This window comes from Saccopteryx leptura, chromosome 1, assembly GCF_036850995.1.
Source record: "Saccopteryx leptura isolate mSacLep1 chromosome 1, mSacLep1_pri_phased_curated, whole genome shotgun sequence".
In the NCBI taxonomy this organism is placed as follows: Eukaryota; Metazoa; Chordata; class Mammalia; order Chiroptera; family Emballonuridae; genus Saccopteryx; species Saccopteryx leptura.
In genome coordinates, this window is record NC_089503.1 from 124,569,854 (window position 1) to 124,597,727 (window position 27,874).

At 36.2% G+C, this 27,874-nt stretch overlaps 1 protein-coding gene across 8 annotated transcripts in view; it reads left to right on the top strand.

Moving 5' to 3' along the window:
* CTNND2 (catenin delta 2) overlaps window positions 1–27,874 on the top strand; it is a 944,271-nt gene that overhangs the window by 334,842 nt on the left and 581,555 nt on the right. For all 8 annotated transcript variants that reach the window (XM_066374395.1, XM_066374422.1, XM_066374405.1 and 5 more), the window contains one exon: window positions 10,605–10,717. In XM_066374395.1, the coding sequence (XP_066230492.1) occupies window positions 10,605–10,717 (113 nt within the window). The remainder of the gene's footprint in view (window positions 1–10,604; window positions 10,718–27,874) is intronic.

The following is a 27,874-nucleotide window of genomic DNA, read 5'->3' on the forward strand; positions in this document are numbered from 1 at the left end:
TCACAGGTGGTACGATTTTATCTATTCAGTGGCTGAATAATAATATTCTATTTTTTTGTGTGTGTGTGTCTCTGTGTGTGCATATATACATACATATAATCTAAGTGTTTCTTGGACATTTTATTTATTTACGGACTATTGTGAATAATGCTGCAATGAACATAGGAGTGCATCTGTCAAGATCTTGATGTTGATCCTTTTGTGTCTGTACTCAGAAGTATGATTCCTGAGTCATATGGTAGTTCTAGTTTTAATTTTTTTACATATATACAGTTTTACTAGCAGGTGCATCATTTTACATTTCCACCAACATTACACAAGGCTTCTAGTTTCTTCACATCCTTGCCAAACTTGTTCTCTTTGGTGTTTTTATGATAGTAATCCTAACAGGATTGAGGTGATATCTCATTGTGGCTTTGATTTAAATTCCCTTGGTGATTAGTGATGTTGAGCAGTTTTTTATATATCAGTTGTTCATTTTTATTTTTGGAAAACGTATAAATAAGTACTTTGCCCATTTTTTTTTTTTGTTGTTTTTTGTTGAGTTGTATAAATTTCCTACATATTTTAGAAATTAACCACTTTAAATATTTTCTCCCATTTCATAGGTTGCCTTTTTACTCTGTTGGCTGTTTCTTTAGCTGAAAGGAGAGAAAGCTTTTCAGTTCTATGTAGTTCTGATTGTCTATTTTTGCTTTTGTTTCCTGCGCTTTTGATATCCTATCACTTTTTGTAGCCTGACTTACATCACCATGCCTCCACTGAAACCGCCTGGGAAAAAGACATACTGGTGGTTTTTGTCCCTTAGTTATTCTTCTGTCTATGTTATTGGCCTCTCTTTTTCCTTCTCTCTTCCAAATCCAGATAACTTTCAAAGGTTTTTCTTCACCACTCTTCTTTTCATCTTTTTTAAGTCTCTCGCCTTCACTGAATTAACTTAATACCACATATTCACTTAAAATCTTTCAAAGTATTTCTATATACTTTTTTTTTTCTTATTGACTTTTGAGTAACCTGCAGCCTAATTAGCAACAGTCCTCTCTTCAATGCTCTTCCACCTGAAAGTACCTAAGAAAGCCAGGGAATTATTCAGTCCCCCCACCCCACATCAAACTGAGTTAGAACCTGAGAGTTGTCCCTTCCCGCCAACACAGTTTAAGAGCCCACAGTGCTCATTTGCTGTGCGATGGTGTCTTAGAGGATGCTATGGGTGCTATGAGGCCACAAGGAGTGCCCCAACTTTGAAAAGCACAGTTCCAACTTTTCAATTCTCCAGTCTGAGATCCTATATCAGTTCCAAGCATAATATCATACCAGGACCTCAATGACGTGTTGCGGCAGAAACAGCTCCCCCTACTCCATGAGCCATAGGCCCTAGGGGTGGGGTAGGGTAGGAACTGACAGGGCAGTAAGTAATTTCAGAACTTGGGTTCTAGGGTTCATTTTAAAAAATTAACTATGAGTTTTAATATGAATGTTAATGAACTTCATAGTTTATATTGGCATTATATGTCCTCTACATTAATGCAGTGCTATTGCCTCTAAAAAGAATTAAAAATATTTGGAATATTTAATCCGTCCAAAATTAAAATAATCTTTCATCATCCCCTTCCCTGTGTTCAGATCTCCCAAAGCATCATTTTTTATCTCTCCTGCTTTTGAAGGCAGAATTCTTTTCCTGACCAGGGCTAATTCTTTTACCTTAATTGCCCAAACAATTTTGTAAAGTGAGGGAAGAAAAATGGAACCTAGAAAATACCAGTTTTTAGATGTGTACACAACATAATACATGAGCATTTAGCTCAGTTGCCATACTTTTTTTTTTTAACAGATATCAATTAGGCACTTACTATGTGCCAGGACCTCTCTAGGCACTGGATACAGTAGCAGGCCAGGAGGATGACTTTCTGCCTTGTATACTGTCCTAGTAATTAAGTCATTAATATCGTCAGTGCTCAATAAACCTTTTAGCCTCTGATTTTATTTTTATTATATTAATAAAATATAGGATTTTAGATGCAGAAGAGAAACTTTCTTGCTCCTTAAGGACCTTGACATTTACTGTGTACTCCTTTAGTAAAGCACAGAGGTATAATTCACTTAATTACTTGCTTGTTTCATATACGCAGTGACAAAGTAAGCATTTATTGAATGGACATTTTCAAAAGGCAATGCATTGATTCAGTTTCCTTCATAAAGAAAATGCCAATTTAATTAAAAAGTCATCAGGCAAATAAAAGAAACAACCCAAAAGTAGCCTCTATTTTTCTTATTGTAATAGTGAACAACATTTTTTTAAGTGTAAAAACAAATATTTAGCTGGTTATTCATTTATTTAGTGTGAAGTCTTATTTACTTTTAAATTTTTATTTATTAACTTAAGAGAGAAGAGAGAGAGGCGGGAGTGTTCTTTACAACCAAGGTACATGAGTCTAGTACCTATGTTTTCTTCTATGTAATTTATTGTTTCAGGTCTTATATTTAGGTCTTTGATCCATTTTGAATTAATTTTAGTACAAGAGGACAAACTGTAGTTGAGTTTCATTCTTTTGCATGTGGCTTTCTAGTTTTCCCAGCACCATTTGTTAAAGAGGCTTTCTTTTCTCCATTGTGTGTTGTTGGCCCCTTTATCAAAAACTATTTGACCATATACATGTGGTTTTATTTCTGGGCTTTTTATTCTGTTCCATTGATCTAAGTGTCTGTTTTTCTGCCAATACCATGCTGTTTTGATTGTCGTGGCTCTATAATATAATTTGAAGTCAAGTATTATAATGCCCCCAGCTTTGTTCTTTTTCCTTAGGATTGCTTTGGCTATTCAGGTTTTTTTATAGTTCCATATAAATCTGATGATTTTCTGTTCCATTTCTTTAAAAAATGACATTGGAATTTTGATGAGAATTGCATTATATTTGTATATCGCTTTGGGTAATATAGTCATTTTGGCTATATTTATTCTTTCTATCCAAGAACAAGAAACATTTTTCCATTTCATTATATCTTTTTTGATTGCCCTTAACAATGTTTTGTAGTTTTCACTATATAGGTCCTTTACATTCTTTGTTATGTTCATTCTTAGGTATTTTGTTGTTGTTGTTGCAACCATGAAGGGGATTATTTTTTTGAGCTCGTTTTCTCATGTTTCATTGTTGGCATATAGGAAGGCAATGGTCTTTTGTATATTAATTTTGTATCCTGCAACCTTACTGTATTGGTTTATTGTTTCTAGTAGTCTTTTTGTGGAGTCTTTGGGGTTATAGATGTATAGGATCATATCATCTGCAAAAAGTGAACCTTTACTTCTTTTTTCCCCAATATGAATGCCTTTCATTTTTTAGCTTGTCTGATTGCTCTGGCTATAACTTCCAGCACTACATTGAATAAGAGTGGAGAGAGTGGACAACCTTGTCTTGTTCCTGATTTTAGGGGAAAAGTCCTCAGTTTTTTGCTATTTAATATAATGTTAGCTGATGGTTTGTCATAAAAGGCCTTGATTATGTTGAGATATTTCCTTCTATACCCATTTTGTTGAGTATTTTAAACATAAAATGATGTATTTTATCAAATGCCTTTTCTGTACCTATTGATAAGATCATATGGTTTTTGTTCTTTGTTTTGTTGATATGGTGTGTTATGTTAACCGTTTTACATATGTTGAACCATCCTTGTGATTCTGGGATGAATCCCACTTGAGCATGATGAATTATTTTTTTAATGTGTTGTTGTATTCGATTTGCTAGTATTTTGTTTAGTATTTTAGCATTTCATTAGAAATATTGGTTTGTAGTTTTCTTTTTTTGTGCTGTCCTTGCCAGGTTTTGGTATGAGGGTTATGTTGGCCTCATAAAACGTGTTTGGCAGTATTGCTTCTTCTTCAATTTTTTGGAAGATTTTGAGTAGAATAGGAACCAAGTCTTCTTCGAATGTTTGATAGAATTCACTAGTATAGCCATCTGGGCCTGGACTTTTATTTTTGGGGAGGTTTTTTATAGTTGTTTCTATTTCCTCCCTGCTTATGGGTTTGTTTAGGCTTTCTGCTTCTTCATGATTCAGTCTAGGAAGATTGTATTGTTCTAGGAATTTGTCCATTTCTTCTAGATTATTAAATTTGATGGCATATAGTTTCTCATAGTATCATTTTGGATTTTGTTTATATGAGCCCTTTCTCTTTTTTCCTTATTGAGTCTTGCCAAGGGTTTGTCAATTTTGTTGATCTTTTCAAAGAACCAGCTTCTTGTTTTATGAATTTTTTCTATAGTTTTTCTGTTCTCTATTTTGTTTATTTCTGCTCCGATTTTTATAATCTCCTTTCTCCTGCTGGTTTTGGGTTGTCTTTGTTTTCCTTTTTTTAGTTTCTGAAGATGTAAAGTTAAGTGGTTTACTTGGGCTCTCTCTTGTTTGTTCATATAGGCCTATAATGATATGAACTTCCCTCTTATTACTACTTTTGCTGCATCCCAGATATTCTAATATGTCATATTGTTATTTTCATCTGTATGTATCTTTTTGATTTCTGCTTGTATTTCTTCTTTGACCCACTCATTTTTTAGAAGTACTTGTTTAGTTTTCATATTTTTGTGGGTTTGTTTACTGCTTGTTTGCAGTTGAATTCTAGTTTCAAGACTTTATGGTCAGAAATATGCTTGGTATAATTTCAGTCTTTCTGAATTTGTTGATGTTATTTTTGTGGCCCAACATATGGTCAGTTCTTGAGAATGTTCCATGTACACTAGAGAAAAATGTATACTCTAGCACTTTGGGATGAAATGTCCTGTAAATGTCTATCATATCCAATTTTTCTAGTGTTTCATTTAAGGCCAATTTTTTTAATTGATTTTCTGTTTGGATGAATGATCGAGAGCCGTCAGCGGTGAATTGAGGTCTCCAAGTATGATTGTATTTTTGTTGGTTTTTGTTTTTAGGTCAGTCAGTAGCTTTCTTATATATTTTTGTGCTGCTTGGTGTTGCATATATATTAAGAAGTGTTATGTCTTCTTGATTCAATGTCCCCTTAATCATAATGAAATGACCGTTTTTGTCTCTGATTACCTTAGCCGTCTTGTAGTCAACATTGTTAGATATGAATATTGCTACACCTGCTTTTTTTGGATGTTATTTGCTTGGAGTATTGTTTTCCAACCTTTCACTTTGAATTTGTTTTTATCTATGTAGCACAGATGTATTTCTTGTAAGCAGCATACAGTTGGATTTTCTTTATTAATCCATTCTGCTACTCTGTGTCTTTTTATTGGTGAGTTTAATCCATTTATATTTAGTATAATTATTGACACTTGAGGGTTTCCTATTGCCATTTTATGTATTGCTTTTTGATAGTTTTGTATCTTGTTTGAGTTTTTTTTCTATCATTTGTTTTTGTTTGGTTGTAATCCATATTTCTTTCCTCTGTTACTTCTTTTGTCATGCCATGTGCTTCTATTGTGGTTTTTTTCAGGGGTGGTTACCATTAAGTAATGGAAAGGATACATATCATGTTCATTATAGTACATTATCTCAAGTGCTTCTGCACTCTATCCTCCTTTGCTACTGTTAATCTCTGTCCTCTCCCCTTCTTTGTTTTTGTTGTTACAGATTAATCTTGTTTTTATTGCGATATTGATGGAGCTTTTACTTGTAGTTTTGTTTTGTTTTGTTCTTTGTATCTGGTTGGAAAACCCCCTCTAGTATTTCCTGAAGTGGAGGTTTTCTGGTGATAAATTCCCTCATATTTTCTGTATCTGTGAATGTTTTTATTTCTTCTTTGTATTTGAAGGATAGCTTTGATGGGTATAGTATTCTTGGCTGGAAGTTCCTCTCTTTCAGAATTTTAAATATTGGGGTCCACTCTTTTCTAGCTTATAGAGTTTCTGCTGAGAAATCTGTTGTTAATCTAATGGGCCTTCCTTTATATCAGGGGTCCCCAAACTTTTTACACAGAGGACCAGTTCACTGTTCCTCAGACCGTTAGAGGGCCGCCACATACAGTGCTCCTCTCACTGACCACCAATGAAAGAGGTGGCCCTTCTGGAAGTGCGGTGGGGGGCTGGATAAATGGCCTCAGGGGGCTGCATGCGGCCCGCAGGCCGTAGTTTGCGGATGCCTGCTTTATATGTTGTATTCTTCTTTTTCCTGGCTGCCTTGAGAATTCTATTTTTGTTATTGGCCGGTGCCAATTTCATTATGATGTGTCTTGAAGTAGGTTTGTTAGGGTTAAGATAACTTAGTGTTCTGTTTGCTTCTTGAATTTGAGGCTTTAGTTCTTTCCACAGGCTTGGGAAGTTCTCATCTATTATTTGTTTGAATATGTTCTCCATTCCATCTTCTCTCTCTTCTCCTTCTGATATACCCATTATTCTTATGTTGCTCTTTCTGATGGAGTCAGACAATTCTTGTAGGACTTTCTCATTTTTTTTTATTCATGAGTCTCTCTCCTCTTCTCTCTGTAGTGCTACTAGTTGCCTCTCTTCTATGTCACTCTCACCTCTATCTGGCCTGTTCTATTAGCTAAGCTTGTTACCTCGTTTTTCAGTTCATGTATTAAGGTTTTCATCTCTGTTTGATTCATTTTCATAGTTTCAATTTCCTTGATGATGTATTCTTTCTGTTTGTTGAATTGTTTTTTTGAGCTCCCTAAATTGCCTTCTGTGCTTTCTTGTGTATCCCTGAGTATTTTTAGGACTTAAATATTAAATCTCTATCATTTAACTCCAATGTTTCCAAGCTATTGAAACTTTTTTCTGTACATTTTTCCTCATCTATCTGAGCTACATCTCTGTCTTTTGTATCCATATTTGAGTTCTTTTTCCTTAGTGGCATTTGAGAGTGGTATTGTTAATAACACTTTGTTTGATGTATGTGAATTTCAGATGGTCCTGTGATTGTTTTTCTAGTTGTTGAATTTGTTGAAATTTCAGGGAGAGGTTTCAGGAGCACCCCTCACGGCGCCATTTCTCTGACATAACTCCTCAAAAAATTGTTAATTCTTAAAAACTTTCCAGCTTTTGCCTGACCTGTGGCAGCACAGTGGATAAAGTGTCAACCTGGAATGCTGAGGTTGCCAGTTCTAAACTCTGGGCTTGTCTGGTCAAGGCACAGATGTGAGTTGATACTTCCAGCTCTTCCTCCCCTTTTCTCTCTCTCTTCCCTCTCTAAAATGAAAAAAAAAAAAAGCCCAAAATCTAAAAAACCTTTCCAGCTTTCAACAAAAATATAAACAAGAGTGGGAAGTACCTTCCACCTGAAACAATAACAAGAAATATGCAGACAAAAAGTATGAAACACCAGTTTTCCAGACACCAAACTTTAGGCATGGAAGGATGGTGATTCTAACAGACATGAAGCAAATAAGGGGAGCCCTACAGTTGTGCCAACTCACTGCCTTGAGAAAGTATCCTCACAACAGTACAGAATGGGGACCCAGGCAGAGCCCAGAGGACTCCCTGAGTAGGGAAACAGCAATGAGAGTCCAGGAAGGTAAAGAGAGCTATAATTTGCAGGGCCAAAGGGAAGAGAGGATATTGCTACTCAAACAGAGAATCCTTGAGATTCGCAAAGGATCACCTTCACTTATTCATTAGAGAACTGAGCAGCCCATGTATGTAAGGAAGCCACCGAGGGAGAGGAAAAGAACCCTCCAAAAGAATGGGAGAAAACAGCAGCTAGTGCTCACACCAGGGCCAAGATATGTGCCTGAACCCCCCAGCGCAGCTGGGAAACTCATAATTCATGGGCCATTGAGGAGAGAACTCTAAGGATCTGCCTGGACCAGGAAATTAGGTCTACGCAAAATGCTGTTCTGTTGCCCTTACCAAGCCAGTACAATACTAAAATGTATCAAATTTCTTCTACATAACTGTGCCCCAGAACAGAGCTTAAGATATTTGTAGAACTATGAAAAGAACCAGAACATAACGAGGTAAAATTCAAAATGGTTTATGTTCAAAGATCACACACTTCAGGAGGAGCAGAAAAAAGGTCTGTCCTGGGGAGAAAAATTAATCTCTTGAAACTGACACAGATGCTAGAATTAGGACTTTTGCACAGTTTTTATATGTGTGTTCCATATGTTCAGACATTTAAATAGAGACATGGAAGGTTTAAAAAATTCTCCTATGAAACTTCTGGAGATGTTTGATTCATCTGAGATAAAAACACAATTAATAGGATTGATAGTTGATTCGACACTGCCGAAGAAAAGATAGGTTAACACAAAAACACCGACAGAAATTACCCAAAATAAAACCCAAAAGGAGAAAAGAAGAATTTTAAAATAGGTAAAGAATTTATGAGCTGTGGAACAATTCCAAGTGGCCTGATCTACATTTAATTGTAGTCACTGAAGAAGAGGAGATAGTGGGGAAGAGAAAGCATTTTTTTGAAGAAATATTGGCTGAAAAATTTTGAGATTTGAGAAAACTCTTAAATCTACACATTGAAGAAACAGAAATGGATCCCAAGCATAAGAAACAGGAAGAAAATTACTCCAAGGAATATGAAAATCAAGTTGTTCGGCACCAGTGATAAAGAGAAAATCTCAAAAGGAATCAGAGGGAAAGATACCATATAAAGAAGCAAAGAAAGATAAGTAATACCATAGATTTTTTTTTTTGTCAGACACAATGCAAATTAGAGGACAGTGGAGCAAAAATGTCTTTAAAAATGATGACAAATACAGACCTGTGAGCCATGTAAGCTGGAAGAATTCATCACCTAAAGAACCACAAACAAGATATATTAAAGGGAAGTCTTTCTGACAGAAGGCAAATGATGCCAGATGGAAATGCAGATCTATATAAAGTGGTGAGGAGCACTGGGTTGTGACTATGAAAGTCAGCTTGCAAATGACAGAGTCTCCTCTCACCTCCCACCCATAAGACTGCAATGAAGAAAATCTACAGTGAGGCCACAGCCAATGACAATGTCTGTCCTAGCAGAAGCCCAGTGCTTTGTGAATCCTGGCTCAGAATGCTGCACTGTCTCACCATATTGGACTATTTGTAACACATACAGCAAATTAAAGTCCTTTAAATAATACCAATAATGACTTTTCATCTTCCTATGAGGAGTTCTCTCTGGTCTGCAGGCATTATGTTTTTAAGGTTTTAATAAATCCAAAGTATGAGTTGGTTTCCTGTTATATAAAAAAATTTAAGATAATGTATTATAAAGCCTGGGAATGAAAAAAATCTTCTAAAACTTGCTTATCTTTATGTGAAGAAACTAACAAAAACCAAAAAAGAAGAACTTGAAGGGAGAAGAAAAAAGCTTAGCTGCACAAAATGCACTCAGCAGAGGTCTTGCTGTTCATTCTTTACAAATAATCTTTGCCGTCCTTCCAAATATACATGAACGAAAGTTTGATCTCAAATAGCAGCATGCTTCCTAAGTATTAACACCCCAAAAGGAAAAGTTGAGCTGTCACATGTAGAGCATCTCTTACATAGATCCCTTAAATAATGTCAACCAAAAGATCTGTTCTTATGGAAAAGAGTAGGGATATTTTTAATACATAGAGAGGACACAACAGCTCCCACTTTCGAAAGGCCTCACCCAAGAGTGTCCCAGGGTAGTGAATAAAAATAACTCATCTTTTCTGGAAAGACAAATCCCTGCAGTTTAAGGAGTTTTGGTTTTCCCAAACTGACCTCAATCCTATTTTTCAGTATTTCTCAGCCTTCTTGTCTTTCCATCACCGAACATAACTGTGTGGATAGTTTATTTTATAAAAGAAGTTAAATTTGACATTGTAAAACCATGATTTAAAATGTTTAATCATGTGATTTGCTATAATTATATCTACGAAAGAGGTATGTGTATGGGAAAGGAAAATATAAAAACTAAAACGTGGTATAAAGGTCAGTAGTTGGAACAGCTAAGATTCTTGATGTACTGACTGAATCATTTTTCATTAAAGTTAATCCTTTCACACTGGATTTCAGGCCACTTTGTAAAATCATTCTTCATTGGTTTAATTAGCTATTTTTTTTAAAAAAAATGATATTGTAATATTGCAAAGGATTTTTTTTTTTTTTTTTTTTTACTAACTAGCTTGTATAGAATCAGTATCATGCCATTCAGCTGAAATTTAAAGCCTAAAGAAGTGGAGGTTTAAGCAATATGTTTCTTCAATCTATAATATGTTAAATAATATGAGGATCAAATTAGTATATTGAGACAGCAAGAAGGCCCATAGGGAATAAACACTAGATTCCAAATGATAGAAAAATTAAATGTTTCACCTTTGATAGCTGCAGGTTACTGGTCATCTGCCAAAAATTAGCATAGGCTAATTTTACATGCATGGTGTCTCCTTTAGTTCTCACTTCAACCTTAGGAACAAGTATTGTAAACCCATTTTATAGATGGTCAAACTGATATTTGAATTAAATAACTTATTCAAGGCCCTGCAGCTAACCGGTCTCAGGACTGTGTTCTAAACTCGGGTCTGTCTGAGCTGCAAATCCTCCTTTGATTCCATACCAACAGTATCTACTCAAAATCAACATCTCGGTAAATCAGATTTTTCCCCCGACGATCCTGTCATTTGGGTCTGAATTCCACTTTTCATATAGATGATAGAATTAATCTTTTTGGTGGTTTTCTTTCAGGAATTACAGTTTGAAAGACTGACTCGAGAGCTGGAGGCAGAACGCCAAATCGTAGCCAGCCAGCTGGAGCGATGCAAGCTGGGGTCGGAGACGGGCAGCATGAGCAGCATCAGGTAGTGGGCGCCCCACTCTGCCTCTCTGTGCTTTAAGTTGCCCATGAAAGGACATTGTGATGTTTGTCTTTTTACAGACCTGGCAGTGGAACTGGAACGTTCCGTCAGATGTTGGAAAGGAATTGTAACTGACCTGCTTTAAGATGTTCAAAAGGTGTCTGAAATGGAGTGATTTGTACATGAAACTCCTTTAACAAAATTAATCCCTGCCCTGAAGGCAAATTATGCATAACTTGACACAAAGAAAGCTTTTTCATTCAGGCAATTTGCTTGAAATTGGGAGATGCCATATCACAGTCTTCCAGTTTGTTCTTTTCTAAGTGATCTAGAGTTGCAGGTTCTGGAAATGAAAAAGAACATTTTGATGTCACTTACATTGTCTGCTAATATATGATGCTAAACTATAAAATTGCCCCTCCTGTATCAACCACACCTTCACTTGCCATGTGTAAAATTATTTCAAATCCATAGATAGGGATTGGTTTGATATAATGAAATACTTAAAAAACAAAACAAAATATGGCAAAATCTAGTCATTTGGCCACAGAATTAATGACCTACTGTGTGTGTGTGTATATGAAGTAAACATAAAGCTCTATAAGAAAACTTTCATTCCTCAGAATTGCATTGTACTTTTCTATTATTGTTTTCTATGTTGTTTTTGACACTATGTTTTTAGGGAAGTGTCTTGCTTAAGGAGACAATACTTACTGTGGCAAATGAACTCCAACATTATAGTAACAACACAATAGCAATTTGCTTCTCACTCATGCAACAGATTGAAGCAGGGGATGCTGGTCAGAGAGCTGCTTCCTTGCTTTTTGTCTAGGCCATGAGCAAGGACTCAACTTCTTACTGGAGAACCCCTATGGCCTCATTGTTAAATGCATTGTTAAACCCATTGGTGAGAACCAGTCACATGACTTATCAGATAAAAGTGGGGCAGAGATTACCAGTGTTGGGGTCTATACTCACTGTACTCAGGAAGAGGGAGCTTGAGTTTGGTGAGTTCTTAGCTACCTGATGTCAAGAAAGAATTAAAACATCACTGCATCCATTGCTCTAAATCATTGGAAGGGTAAACTTGTAGTTGGAATCTTTCATTTTAGAGGAACCTGCCATTAGTACTTTAATATTGTTCTTGTCTTGGTGGAATAGTGGTAAACTTTAAAAGAGAAATCATTGCAACTCTAATTGTTAGACTAAGTTACTTGGAAAGGTATAATTTTCCATTGCAAAGCCATATTTGGAATATGTGGAAGCATATCCTCTTCTGTAGTACTTTCACAGAAAGATACTGCAAGTAAACTGCTCACAAAAACGAGGATATATTTCAAAATGAATATGAAGTGATTAAATATTCCCTAATTTTTGTGAGCAGTATAGGTAAACTGTGAGCTCTTAAACTCATCACAGGCTTGTCTGAACACCCAAATTAATGGAAGCAGGATGGACAAGAAAAAGGAAAGTGAATTATGTTCTTTTGAAATGTGTTTAGAAGGGTGATTGGTAAAAGGTGGTGAATCTAAGATAGGGAGAAAAATAATATTTATAAGTAAGTATTTGTGTTACTACATATAATAGAGGGCTGTTTGTTATTGCTGAAGACCTCCTCAGAAGCTAAGCCTGTTGGTTTTTTTGGGTTCATAAGCATCACTGAACTAACATCTATTTGGCTTTGAAACCAGTTGTTTCCCAATTGGCCAGATTACCTGTTGAATTCATATACCTAATCTTTCTGTGTGATATTGCGTACTGTACACCTTTTCATTTTCCCCCCACGCCCAATCTCTATTAGGAGTAGGTCTGTGGGACCATGTATTGTTCGTCCTGTGCCTCAATCTCCAGCTTCTGATTGGATCAGAGGTGTACCTAACCCAAGGGCAATAATTCATCTGGTGACTTGCCTGTTAGAAATTGGGCTCTTATACTTGAGAATATGAAACAAGTGATCCCCAACCTTTGACATCACATGGTGAGCACTAGCAGATGGTGACTGTGTGGTGTGTGTAGTAATGGAGGAGTCTGTGGTGACAGAGAGCAGTCCAACAGAAAGAGACCATATTGTTCTGAAAGTTAGAGACCAAATTAGTTATCAGTAGGATTGGCTGCATTACAGATGCTGAGTTTATGATATTTCCTTTTAAATTCTTAAAAACTTCCCCTGTCCTGCATTTTATTTGATTGAGTTGATTTCTTTCCTTGGGTCCAAAGTGTCTTGGATAGAACACATGAGTGAACTACCAAAGTAGACAGAAAAAATTATCCATGACAATACTTGGCTCTTCACACTACATCTTATACCATTATCTCACGGTTTATAGAACATTATCAGTAATTCTGTGTTAAATGTGTATTAAATAATAGTGTTAAGTGCAGGTGACACTGTCTAATTTTTTCCTCTGCCATTTACCTCTGTAATATTCAGTATTCATCAAGCTTAATTATTTTGTATTTTGGAAATCTCTAATGTATGAATCTGCATTTGAATAGTACAGGCAATTTACTGATATTTCACTGGAGAAAATCTAATGCATAACTTCCACTCTTCTTCTTTGTAATTTTTTTCATAACCTAGCTGTTTGATCAGCTTCAGAAATGTACCTTAGGAAATTCAAGTCTTTATTAACAGTGATAGGCTAACCTAGTTAGCACATCAAAAGGGATATTTAAAAATAAAAAATAGAATATAAATAATTTTTTGAAAAAGCAGGACAAGTAAAGAAGTCTGGTAATTTAGATGTTTCATACTTTTTAGAGGTATTAGGGAGGGATATAAGAATTTTATAGAAAAATATAAACAAAATCAAATATTTTTCAGACTTTTTGTATAAATGGTAAAAATGACTGATAATTATACTTTGGATTTCCTCTACATTTATTGGTGATAAGAAATTGCTTCATCTGATTTCTAAGACCTCACTTTTGGTAGTCACAGTAATAGTTTAAACTTGAAAAAAATGTTTTGGGTTTGTTTGTTGTTTTTTTTGTATTTTTCTGAAGTTGGAAACGGGGAGGCAGTCAGACAGACTCCCACATGCTCCCAACTGGGATCCACCCGGCCTGCCCACCGGGTGGCAATGCTCTGCCCATCTGGGGTGTTGCTCTGTTGCGACCAGAGCCATTCTAGCACCTGAGGCAGAGTCCATGGAGCCATCCTTAGCGCCCGGGCCAACTTTGCTTCAGTGGAGCCTTGGCTGCAGGAGGGGAAGAGAGAGACAGAGAGGAAGGAGAGGGGGAGGGGTGGAGAAGCAGATAGGCGCTTCTCCTGTGTGCCCTGGCCAGGAATCGAACCCAGGACTCCTGCACACCATGCCGATGCTCTACCACTGAGCAAACCAGCCAGGGCCCAAAAATGTTTTTAATATTCATTTATAACAGTCAACTTTAGAATAGTCAATCAAAAAATAAGAGCACTGAGGATTTGGTGAAGGGAGAAGCTGGGATGTCCATTATTGCAATTTACCAGCTTCTATATTCAAGTATCTAAGGTAAAAGTAACTGCAAATAAGACTGTTGTGATCTCTTAAACTCTTCACAGACTTTTCTAAATACCCAAATATATATTGTCACTTCCAGAACTCAGAATATTTAGTGGTTGTCAAAGTATTATCATTCTCTACAAAGAAAGTATTGATGCTTCTCACCGCAGTTATAATTCTACCATTTCTTTCTATTTTTGACTTTTCTCACTCAATTTCCAGGCCAAATCTTCCCAAGCTATTGTATTTTTCTTCCTTCCTACAACTAGTTTGGTTCCATGCATTCTCACTGATTTCTCAGAAACATCTAGACCTGAGGCTAGAACCTTATTTACCTGATGATATCCTTTATTTAAGGTCATGATCAAATCCTTCTTGCTAGTAGCTCACTCTCACCCTCCAGACAGTTGTGATTAGTTGGCTCACCTCTATTCCTCAGACAAAGGCTTGTCCATGAGGTCTTGGTCTAGCAACCAATGAGTTATTTGTTCCCTCCTGGGCTGAGACCCCTGGGTTGCTCTTATAAGTCCAAAGGTCTGAAGATATGCCTGTGCCCATGCCTTTGTCATATTCTCCACAGACCCCTGTAACAGCATTCTTACTGATCCCTCTGATTGCACTCTGCACAGATCTATGCTCTGCGTGGTGTGAGCTTGATCTGCACAATGCATAAATCAGAGGCATGTCTTTGAAGGACCTCTCTGTCCCATTCTGCAATTCCATTTCTTCCCATCCCAGTGCCTATGGCTGAGTAACCCCTTCCACATAGAATGTCCTCCCCCTTTTGCCTGGTCCCCTTGTCCTCTGTATCTGGATACTCAGATGAGGGGCTCACACTCTTCTGAATGCCTTCTTGACCAGTCCAAACTGGACCAGATGTCCCTTCCTTGTGAGTCATTATAGCATAAAAAAGTTTCATTGGGAATGAAACTCTATTGAGCTTTTTAGAACTTCCCTGCTACAGAATATTTTAATCTTCAGTCAAAGAATGTGTAGAGAATTTTCAAGAGCTACTGAAAATTTAAGGACAACAAAATTGATTTCCACTCATATCCCTTGATTCTAATGGGAACTAAGAATATAATGGGTGAGAAATAGATTCAAACCAATCACAATTGGAACTCTCTTATAAATTCCTACTAAAGAAGAACTGACTCTTAGAAGACTGATGATGGCAATGATGATGATCATGATGATAATGACAAGGATGACAGTGTTCTATAGGTCAGAGACAAAGAAAGTCAGAAGTTCAGTGCTAGGGAGATTTGACGCATGATATATTTTTCCTTGATGGTACGGGTAGCAGTGCACATGGCTCCTAGAATCTGAGAATGACCCCCTGTCTTACAGCCAGCAGAGAAAAGGATCTCAGTCCTATAACCAAAAGGAATTAAAGTCATTTCACAACCCAAATGAATTTAGGAGTAGATTATTCTCCAGAACCTCCAGAAAGGAAAATAGCCTCGAGGAAACTCTGGTGATAACCTTGGATGACCCAAACAGAGATCTCAATTATGCCATGCCTGAACTTGACAAGACTTACAAAACTCTAAGTTAAAAAAATGGATGTTGTTTTAAGTTTTTCAGTCGATAGTAATTGGTAATGCAGAAATAGAGGATAAATACAATGCTTTTCAATAGCTTGTATTAGATATACAGGGTGGGAGTACTTAGTTCTTGGTCCCTTTTTTTTGTTCTCCCAGTTGTCAGGCTTCTGAACCTTTCCCATCCTGCCTAGAGTCCATGGTCACTATGCTGAGCCATCCCTAGTGTCCTTGGAACTTCTACTCCTGTAGCACATGCTAAGCATATTTTTCTTGATGTCTGTAGGGTAATGAAGAGTCAACTGTCCTGAGAATTTGATGTGGTCCTAAAACACGTTGACTGTTTATTACTTATAATCATTTGATATGTGTCTTATATCAACTACACAGTTCTATGTGTAGTTGTGTCTTATATGTGTGTAAGTCTGTGTCTTATATCAATTCAGTTGGTAGGAAACTGAATTTTTATAAATTTAATTAGTCTAGAAAATTCTTTATATTTTCTCTTATCCTCAAAGCTTTTTTTAACTTATAGATCTGGAAGGTGAAGTTTGCAATTTCATAAACTAGAACTAAGAATCATCATTGTGTTTTTATGGTATTGCCTAACTTTGCTAATTTATCTGAATTTTATTTTTCTTATCTACACAAATGGGAATAATGTTCCTCTGTAATTTCATGAAGATGAAATGAGAAACTTAACTAAAGCATCTCGCAGACCATCTTGTACACTGTTATTAGTGAAGCAGATCCATTTTTCTTCTTGAAGAATATTGAAATAATCTTTTCTTGATGTCTCCATCCTAATTTTCCTAATAGAAGATTGTAAAATGGTTCCTCTTACTGTGGGCTAAAATGACATATCAGGCTAGCTCTGGATTTGTCTCCTTCATAGAATAGAGTAACAACTACACAGAAACTGATACAATGAAATGGAAGAAAGCTCGTATCAACTTCCCCTTCACGTGGTGCAACATAACATGTCTGTGTCCCGACTGCTGGAGCAGGGGACGATACCTCTGACATTGTGTGGTTGTAAAAAGAATAGTGCTGTAGGGATAACATGGGTATGACGGGAAATGCTTAATGAATTAAGACACTGAACTTAGTGACTCTTTGAATAGATAGTTTTCAAACAGAAAACAGCAAGAGATGAATACATTGCCAAAAGATGCACGCCCATTACTGCCCCTGGTTGTTTACATGTACAAATATGATGAGAAGTAGAAGTGCCTGTTGATGAAGGCATCTGTATGTCCTTCGTGTCCACTCTGCCTTTGCTCAGATGATAGGAATCCCAAAGCTTTTACCAAATTACTTTATATTTGTTTGTTTGTTTATACTTATTTCAGAGGCTTGGTAACCAGCAGTATTTGAACTGACAAAATAACAATGAGCCTTTGGCTCACTAAGAAAGAATGTTAGTCGTCAATACTGAAATGACAACAGCTTGCTGAACTTCATGAACATTGTGTTTTCAATTTAACAGCATGTTAAATTGGGAAGGGCAGTGGGGGCATAACAGGGAGAATGTTGTAATCAGTGTGAGGAGGTCATGTTACTAGCACCAGTGCCCCAAAGATGTGACTTGGGTCAACACACTTGGGGTTCTTGGGACTCCGATTTCTCATCTTACAGTATAAAACAGTGAGTGCCTAGGTTTGTTCCAGCTGTCCTCTGTGCTCTTCATCCCATTAATACTTTTATTACAGGCAGTACGTCACATCTGAATGTCTTAAAATGGAGACATTATTTGAACTTAAGTAACAAGTCAAAGTAATTAAGTAATGATAGCAAGATGTTACCAAATAGATTTAGAGTGTCAGTGGATAGCAGATAGATGTCTGTATATGTGTGTAAAAATAGTTTTGTCAATATGGGAATCTCCAGTTATGTCAAAGCATGGACATTATATTTGAAGAAACATGGTCTAAAAGAACTTTATAAGTATGTTGTAAACATCAGATGGTCTAGATGTTTTTCTAGTTTGGCTAAATCCTGGGGTAACGATAGGGAACTTGGACAGAGTGTTTCACATTGAGAAATCATGTGGGTGGGCCTCTTCAGAAATTGTCATTGGTTCCATTTTTAAAAAAATGTTCCAAAGTACTGTTAAGGGCCTAACATGTTATTAAGCGCTCCTCTTGCTTCAAACATGAATATGATGCAGCTCCTGGCCTCCAGGTGTTTACTGCCAGATGCAGAGAGAGACATCTGAGCATGTTAACATACTTTGGTATAATGAAGGGAGTAGGAAGTCATGCCAGGGATGATTTCACAGAGGGGTATTTGTATATCAACAACGTGAATCATCGACAGGGAATGAAATGGGATATAGGCACTGCTCATGGGGAAAGTAGAAGCTGAGAAAGGCAAGAATCAATTTGGGATAAGTGTGGCTGCAATAGCGAGCCCCAGTGGTAAAGCAGTGCTGGATAAAGGTACAGGCTGACATAGATATAACATTCTCTGGGAAACCACATATGTCAGGCAAGAGACCTGGATTCTGTTGACCCAAGAGACTTTGGGTTCTGTTGACTGGTCAGGAGATCATGGAAGACAGTTTTACCCAAGGAAGTGATGAGATCAGCTCTGGTTCTGCCAGCTGCGTGGAGAATGGGTTGAAGGTTGTGGAGGTCAGTAACTGCCACACAAGGTAAAGATGACGGCGCTTGTCCAGGAGATAGGTCAGAAAACTTCAGCCATGGTTCCGAGCCCTTACATTGGTTTCAGAGTTAGAGTTGGGAGGGTCTGGTGACTCATTTATATCAAAAGAGACAGTGTAGGTTTGCAAAATTATTTATTTCAAAAACAATTTAAACATTTGGTAGGCTAAGCCAAAATTGTAAGCTTAGTTTCTACCACAAGCATTGCCCATTTTCAACAAGGAAACTTTGGTTTTTTTTTTTTTTTTTCATGTGTGTGAATGTATTCTAATTCCCTTTTATCCAGGAGAACCTATGATAGAATTTTAAATTTAAGAGATTGCTGCATTAACAGCAGGCAGCAAAGATGTTGCCTAATTTGTTGACAGTAAAGCTATATTCATAAGCCCCAGCCTTCTCAAACATCTGTTTGTTTAGTACCTCAAGAGCTGAGGAAATTTAAAAATCTTCACACATTGTTGCTTAGTCTTATAGACTTATTTGAGAATGTAACTCTCAGCAAAATTTTATTGGCAAGCTCTATCAAAAAGATTGACTGCCAACTTTACTCAAAACTTAGCAATTAACCTTCTCTCTCTGTTTTGTCAATGATGGCCTCCACCTGTGGAGAACACACCATCATTATGACATTACTCAATTAAGGTAAAGAGTTTCACTATGTCTTTTGAGACGTACATATTGACTGTCATATCATCAATGCCCAACAAATACTGAAGCTCTAATTTTAGGAGGTGGCATAGGGTGCTATTTAAGACAGTGGAGTTTAAAACCTGTAAGTCTGGATTCGAATCTTCAGCTCTGCTTCTTGCTGTCTGTTTGATTTTGGGAAACACGCTGGTCCTCCAGAAACTCCAGTTATCTCTCCGTAAATTGGGGGGACTAATACTTACCTTAGAAATTTGTTGTAAAAACTAAATGTGAAAGTGTGTTTAAAACAAATAACATAGTGTTTGTCCCTGAGGAAATATTCAATATATGTGGTTTGATTCTCTTCCTAATTAGTTAACTAATTAATTGCCATGAATATTATTACAATGATGGCTTGTCAGAAGTATAAGTAAATAGGAAATGCCCTCATCTTCACAGGGAGATATTATTTATTTATATCTTCTCTTCTTTTTGTTTAGTGAGTGGTTATGATGATGTCAAAATGAACCAAAGACAAGTGTATTCTGTTGCCGTTGTATGCCAGGGAACACCACAATAAAGAGATGTTCTTAAATTAATGCATGAACAATATGGATGTAATAATATAGTCATGATTCACTGAAGCGTCACACTGTTTAGGACACTGTCACATCACTGAAAAAATTATATTTACCTCCAGGTGGATAGTTGCTCAAGATCATTACAAGGTCATTATAATTTTGAGTGTCCATATCCTACTATTAATAAATTTAATTTAATTTCTTTGTAACCTGGTATTAGAAAAGAGTTTTGCCAAAGAAATGAAGATGAAGATAGAGATAATCCTCAACATTACCTAAACATTAGAATTGTGTTTTCTTAAAACGCAGAGGGTCTTTGATGGACTATGGAAGCTAATGGCTTCCCTCTAGAGCTTATGTCTAAAAGATGATTCTACCTATCTGGTCCCTAGTTCAGAGAATCATTGGCTATGGCCATATGGATGAGTTACTGGGGACAACAAAACAAGGAAAAATCTAGAAGAACATAGGTTTGTAATAGTCCTCCTTATAACAGGAAAGAGTCTGAGATCTCATTAATTCACTCATTTATTCATTAATTCATTTAACACATATAGATCATTGACCTACTATGTGTATGCAATTGTCACTAGGAGTATAGCTCTGAGTGAGGAAAGCAAATTCCCTGTCCTCCTGTAGCCTAGTCTTATTGCTGCTTTTAGGCTGTGACTTTATTTAGTAGGGATGATAATAAGAACTTTCCCTTATTATAACTGTTTTCCTTAGTGTCTATAACAAAATGTTATTATCAAGTTAACCTTCACGTACATGATTGACCACTTAATACTAAGAGAACACAGCAAATGCAAGATCAAAATTCAAGAGAGAGAATTAAATTATCTCAATTCTATTTAATCTACCCTTTGAGTTAGGGACATAGAAGTATATTTTAAGCTTAAATCTGACCATTTCAAACACTTATTATATTTGGCTAATGAACTAGCATTCCAGAGGGAAAAATTAATCAGAACTGAGTTTTGTGTGCAACTCATGGAGTCAGAACAAAGAAATAATAAACTAATGAAGAAATAAGCTCCATAGAATATTTGAAAGTTTTTAAAGGAATATTAAAAACTGAAGAGAATTTTAGGAAACAAGAAATAAAGGAGATGGCAGTGTTTCTGCCAGGGGATCGGATTTACCATTTTTCACAGAAGATTTAACTTGTATTATTATTCCCAGGGAGAATTCTTTCATTTTCAGTTAGCAAAGTACAAAAACAAATAAAATTCTGTATGCTAATTGAATAGAATGATAGAAATAAGATATTTCCAAATGAAAGTAGTCTAGTAAAATGGACTGATGGACTATTTAAAAAAATTCTATCTTTTATTAATAGGGCTTTAGCAATAAAGTAAAGAAAAAATTAAGATTATGCTATACAAACATAATTTTTAGAAACAATTTTTTTTAAGATAGTGGCATATGGAGCATTACAAAGTCTGCAATATATACAATGGAGAATATGTGGTATTTTTATATGCGTGGTTTAAAAACCACCCTGCTGAGAAATAGAATTGGATCAGTAGTTAGAGACTCTTCTCTGCCCTTCTCTTGTGGTATCTCTAACTCTGAGGTAAACACTTGACTAAATCTTGTGTTTATTCTTTCCTTTGGATTTCTTCATTTCCCCACATGCATGCATCTAATTTAGCAAGATATTATTTGATTTGCCTGTTTTTGAATCTTGAATAATTACGTTACATATTTTTTGCAACACGTATTTTTAAAACTCAACTGTAATGTTTTTCAGATTTTTTTCATAGTGATGTGGGTGCTTATAGATTCTGCTTTTTTTTTTTTTTTTTTTTTTTTTTTACTGATGCCTTCTATTTTTATTGTGTGAATATGCCAAATGCATTTATCTTTTCTCCTGAGAAGAACATTTGCAGAGTTTGCAGGTTTTGTTTTTAGAAACATATGGCTTGGGACATAATTATGTGAGACTCTTTTGTGAGGGTGTGCAAGTATCTCTCTTGGGTGTGCATGGGAAAGCACTGACTGTCTTGTAGGATTTGAACATCTTCAACTTCTCTGTAATGCCAGAGAGCTTGCAAAAGTAGATGTACAAACTTAAGTTCCCATCACCAATGAATAATCCATTGCTCTGTGTATTGAGCAAAAACTTGCTCATTTCAAAGTATTTGTTGGTGCTGTTGCAAATCTGGTGGGTTTGAAATTTACATCTCCCTGACTTCTGCACTAATGGCACTTCTTATAAATGTATTAAATACTCATTTTATTCTTTCATTAAATACCTAGTTATGTCTTTTGTACATTTGTTTATTGGTAGTTTTCCTTTTTTCTTAGTAGTTTTAATTCTATTTGGATTCTAACCTTTTGTTCGTTGAACGTTACAACCATCTTCTCGCAGTTTGAATTTTCACTTTCTCATGTTCTCTGATGAACAGAAGTGCTTATTTTAGTGTTGTTAGGGTGATCAGTCTGTTTTCTTTAGGGTTTTTGCTTTTGGAATGTTGTTTAAGAAATTTTACTTATGAAAATAACATTAAATAATTTCTAATGTTTTTTTTGTGTGTGTGTGCGTGTGTGTTTTCTTTTATTTATTTATATTTTTTATTAAGTTTAACGTGGTGACACTGATCAATAAGAGTACATATGTTTCACATATGTTTCAGGTGAACATTTCTATAGCATTTGAACAATGTTTTGATAATTGTAAAGTTATACCTTTTACATTAAATTCATGAATTTATTTGTAATTGACTTTTAAAAAATATATTTACTGGTTTTATTTATTGATTTTTTAAAGAGATGAGAGAGAGAGAGGAGAAAGGAAGGGCAGGAGCAGGAAGCACCAACTTGTAGTAATTGCTTCTTGTATGTGCCTTATCCCAGAAAGCTCAGGGTTTCGAACCAGCGACCTCAGCATTCCAGGTCAGTGCTTTATCCACTGCGCCACCACAGGCTAGGCTGGGGTTTTTCTGTTTTGTTTTGTTTTGACCCAGCAAAATGTAAAGATTCAGTTTTGTTTTGTTATTTCATATAAAGAAGTGATTGTCCCAATACCAGCTGTTTAAGAGATTGCCATTTGTCCCATACACTGCACTGCCATCGCTTTTATGTATCAAGCTTTCACATAATGTGTGTTCTACTTCTGGGAAGTTGTGGGAGAATTATAGCTTTATTATGTGGTGTCTTTCTACCTATGAGCTTGATGTCAGTCCATTTTATTTAATGTCTTTCTAAAGAGTTTACATATTTCTTTTTAAGGTCCTCATATTTTTCTTTGTTTCATTCTTGATTTTAGAGAGAGAGGAAGGGAAGTAGAGAAAGAGAGAGAGAGACATTTATTTGTTGTTCCACATATTTATGCATTCATTGGTTGATTCTAGCGTGTGCCCTGACCTGGGATCGAACCTACAACCTTGGCTTATTGGAACAATGCTCTAACCCAGTGGTCCCCAACCCCCAGGCTGCAGACCGGTACTGGTCCATGGGCCATTTGGTACTGGTCTGCAGAGAAAGAATAAATAACTTACATTATATTCATTTTATTTATATTTAAGTCTGAACGATGTTTTATTTTTAAAAAATGTCCAGATTCCCTCTGTTACATCCATCTAAGACTCACTCTTGATGCTTGTCTCAGTCACGTGATACATTTATCCATCCCACCCTAAAGGCCGGTCCGTGGAAATATTTTCTGACATTAAACCAGTTCGTGGCCCAAAAAAAGTTGGGGACCACTGCTCTAACCAACTGAGCTACCAAGACAGAGCCTTGGAGTTTTGGGGCTCTTGGAAATAGTATCTTTATTATAAGGTACATCTGCTAAGACTTTCTTTTTTTAATATAAAAATGCAATTGATTTGTATATATTTACCTGATAAGCAAACTGAATGAACTCTTTCATTACTTCTGCAATTCGCTTGTAGAATCCCATAGGGGTTTTGTGTTAGTAATCTGCGAAGATTATGGTACTGTGTCTTCTTCTAAAATCTTTTAACTTTCACTTTTTTTTTCTCTTTGGGCCTGTAAGAAGAGGAGTAGAGTAGGCAAGCTTTCTTACTTAATGGAATTCCTTTAATCTTTAGCACAATAAGAACTGCTACTGGGTTATTTTTAGTACTTTTCTTGAGATATGTTCATATGTAAATTTACTTATTTAAAGTGTAAAAGTTAATGTTTTTAGTATATTTACACAGTCTAGCAACCATTGCCACAAACAAATTTAGAACATTAATCACCCCCAAAAGAAGCCCATACCCTTCTCAGCCTTTGCTGAGTATTTTATATAAGTGAAATCATGCACTATCAGGTCTTTTATGATTGGCTTCTTATACTTATCATAATGTTCTCAAAGTTCATCCATGTTGAACCACGCAACAATGTTACATTTCTTTTTATTGCCTAATAATCTTTCTTTGTATGGATATACCACAGTTTATTTATCCATTAATCAGTTGTTAGTCATTGTTTCCTATTTTGGAGTATTAGTAATAGTCTTGCTTTGACCATTCATGTACAGGTTTTTACATGCATATGTTTTCATTTCTGTAGAGTATACAGCTACAAATAAGATTGCTGGATTACTCTGCTTTTGTGTGTGTGTGTGTGTGTGTGTGTGTGTGTGTGTGTGTGTGTGTGTGTTAGAGACAGAGAGAGGGACAGATAGGGACAGACAGACAGAAAGGGAGAGAGGTGAGAAGTGTCAGTTCTTTGTTGTGGTTCCTTAGTCTCCTTAGTTGTTCATTGATTACTTTCTCGTATGTGCCTGGACTGGGGGGCCTCAGCAGAGCGAGTGACCCCTTGCTCAAGCCAGCGACTATGAGGTCATGTCTATGATGCCATGCTCAAACCAGTGACCCTGTGCTCAAGCTGGTGAGCCTGTGCTGAAGCTGGCAACCTCTGGGTCCTCTGCATCCCAGTCTGGTGTTCTATCCTCTGCGCCACTACCTGGTCAGGCTGGATTATTCTGCTTAATGTCGTTTTTTATAGATTCATTTTTATCTAGTTAAGGTAAATTGCTAATGTGCTAATTGATTTTTTTTGCTAATGTGCTAATTGTTTCATCACAAAGAACTATTAAGTTTTAAATACTTGCTTTTAATTATTTATTTACATATATTTTAGCTTGATGGGCTTTCATATTCTCTTCCTTTAAATTACTTATAAAGCCCTGGCAGGGTAGTTCAGTTGGTTAGAGCATCATCCTGATATGCAAAGGTTGAGGGTTAGATCCCCAGACAGGGGACATACAGGAACAGAATGAAAATTCTGTCTCTCTTTCTCTCTTCCTTCTTCTCTGTCTAAAATCAATAACTAAAATTAAAAGTAAACTTACTTGTTGAGCAAATGATCTGATGGGAGAGGTCTTTACCAAAATAAAATTGCTGTTACAGATTCCTAAAGGGGGAGAAACTATTAAATTTTAGTTGTTATAGGTTACTTTTTCTGGTTGAGTAGTGTTCCATTGTACAGCTGTGCCACCATTTGTGTATTCAATTCAATGAATGAGTAGAACACATGAAACAGAGCAAAACCAGCCAATAGACAGCCTTCAAACTATCTAATTGTTACAAACGTGTATTATACAAATAAATAGGGGTTTTTTGTTTCTAAGTATTCAATTAAATATAAGTATAGATTTGCCCTTGCTGGTTGGCTCAGTGGGTAAAGTGTTGGCCCCGTGTGTAGACATCTCAGGTTCACTCCCCAGTCAGGACACATGAGAAGCAACCATCTGCTATTCTCCCCTTTCATCTCCTCCTTCTCTCTCTCTTCCCCTCTTTTTAGACTGGTTTGAGCTTTGGCTCAGGCACTAAGGATAGCTCCATTGGTCTGAATGTCAATCAGCCTCAGATGCTGAGGATAATGTGATTGACTCGAGCATTAGCCCCAGATGGAGATTGCTGGGTGGGCACATGCAAGAGTCTGTCTCTCTATCACTCCTCCTCTCACTTAAAATTTAAAAAATAATACAGGTATATAATATATTATATATAAATATATTTTATGTTTTATTTAAGATACTAATATATATATATATATATTAATAGACTAATCCCCATTGTCCTGCTGTAGCTTCCTTAGATCATAGAAAACCTACATATGTGGAGAACAACTTCCTTGAGTGGACAGCACAGCTCATCACTTTCCTGATCAATTCCTGTTATATTTCAACATGTAGAAACATTTTTACAGCCTGAAATGTTTAAAGACTTAATCTACATAGAAGATGATAAGGGGACCTGCCCATTTAGGCTATCTCTGAATACTGTTCAAGGTTAGACTTGAGAAGAATTCAGTGATTTTTAACTGCAATTGATTGAGCAGACTCATAGGCAGACATTCATCCCACTTACTTTCAATACCTGCTTGTGACCACAGAGCACAATTAGAAGAAGTATACACATATTTATTGAATTCTGTGGATGCCAAACAATCACATATCTTGCTTATCCTGATACTTTTATGGGGAGGCCCAATGTTAATGAATAAGAGTACCAGAGTTTAGAAATGAAGTGCAGAAAGAGCCTGTGGCCCCAGATGGTTAGCTTCTCATTTCCTTTGCTGTAGGTTTTGTGGGACCCACATAAATCGGAAGTAGGGTTTTATTTATTAAGGCTTTGTAATATTCCATATTCCAAAGATGTTTGGGGTTTTGATTTACACAAAGTAAAAAATTAAAATGGAAGCCACTCTCTTTTGTATGTTTACTGAGAAATTTCTTGAGTTGTATATCAAACTTTTCATTTCTTTCAAAAGTATAATTTTAATAACTTCACTGGATCACATGCCTTCTTAAGAGTATTATTTTTTTTATATAAATTTTTATTAATGTTAATGGGATGACATTAATAATTCAGGGTACATATATTCAAAGAATACATGTCTAGGTTATCTTGTCATTAAATTATGTTGCATACCCCTTACCCAGAGTCAGATTGTCCTCCGTCACCCTTTATCTTGTTTTCTCTGTGCCCCTCCCCCTCCCCCTAACTCTCTCCCTCCTTCCCTCCTGCGTCCTCCCTCCCCCCACCCCTGGTAACCACCGCTCTCTTGTCCATGTCTCTTAGTCTCATTTTTATGTTCCACCAATGTATGGAACATGTAGTTCTTGTTTTTTCTGATTTACTTATTTCACTCCGTATAATGTTATCAAGATCCCACCATTTTGCCGTAAATGATCTGATGGCATCATTTCTTATGGCTGAGTAGTATTCCATAGTATATATGTGCCACATCTTCTTTATCCAGTCTTCTATTGAAGGGCTTTTTGGTTGTTTCCATGTCTTGGCCACTGTGAACAGTGCTGCAATGAACATGGGGCTACATGTGTCTTTACGTATCAATGATTCTGAGGTTTTGGGGTATATACCCAGTAGAGGGATTGCTGGGTCATAAGGTAGTTCTATTTGCAGTTTTTTGAGGAACCACCATACTTTCCTCCATAATGGTTGTACTACTTTACATTCCCACGAACAGTGTATGAGGGTTCCTTTTTCTCCACAGCCTCTCCAACATTTGCTATTACCCGTCTTGTTGATAATAGCTAATCTAACCGGGGTGAGGTGGTATCTCATTGCCGTTTTGATTTGCATTTCTCTAATAACTAATGAAGCTGAGCATCTTTTCATATATCTGTTGGCCATTTGTATTTCTTCCTGGGAGAAGTGTCTGTTCATGTCCTCTTCCCATTTTTTTATTGGATTGTTTGTTTGTTTGTTGTTGAGTTTTATGAGTTCTTTGTAAATTTTGGATATTAGGCCCTTATCTGAGCTGTTGTTTGAAAATATCAGTTCCCATTTAGTTGGCTGTCTGTTTATTTTGATATCAGTTTCTCTTGCTGAGCAAAAACTTTTTATTCTGATGTAGTCCCATTCATTTATCTTTGCCTTCACTTCTAAGAGTATTATTAAATCTATAATCTTTTCACCACCTTTCCATCATTTATATAAGATAATATATGCAAAATAATTTTAAATGGTAAAATATGATGTAATGGAGTAGGTAGTAAAATATTTTGCAATACTAGCTGCTATATATTACCAATTTATGTTGACTGCTATGGCAATCAAATTGTTTATTTTAACACTAAACAAAGTTAACACTCAGAATTATCATTTTGAGAGTGTACTCAGATAATGAGCAGAGAAATCTGGAATGTTAAAATGATATTTGAAATATGAATAGTCATTCTTTTATTTTACATTTTCTACCTATTTTTCTTTTCCTCAAAAGAAGGTTGCTTCTATCAGGCAGTAGGTTTCTGCAGCATGATATAGGGCAA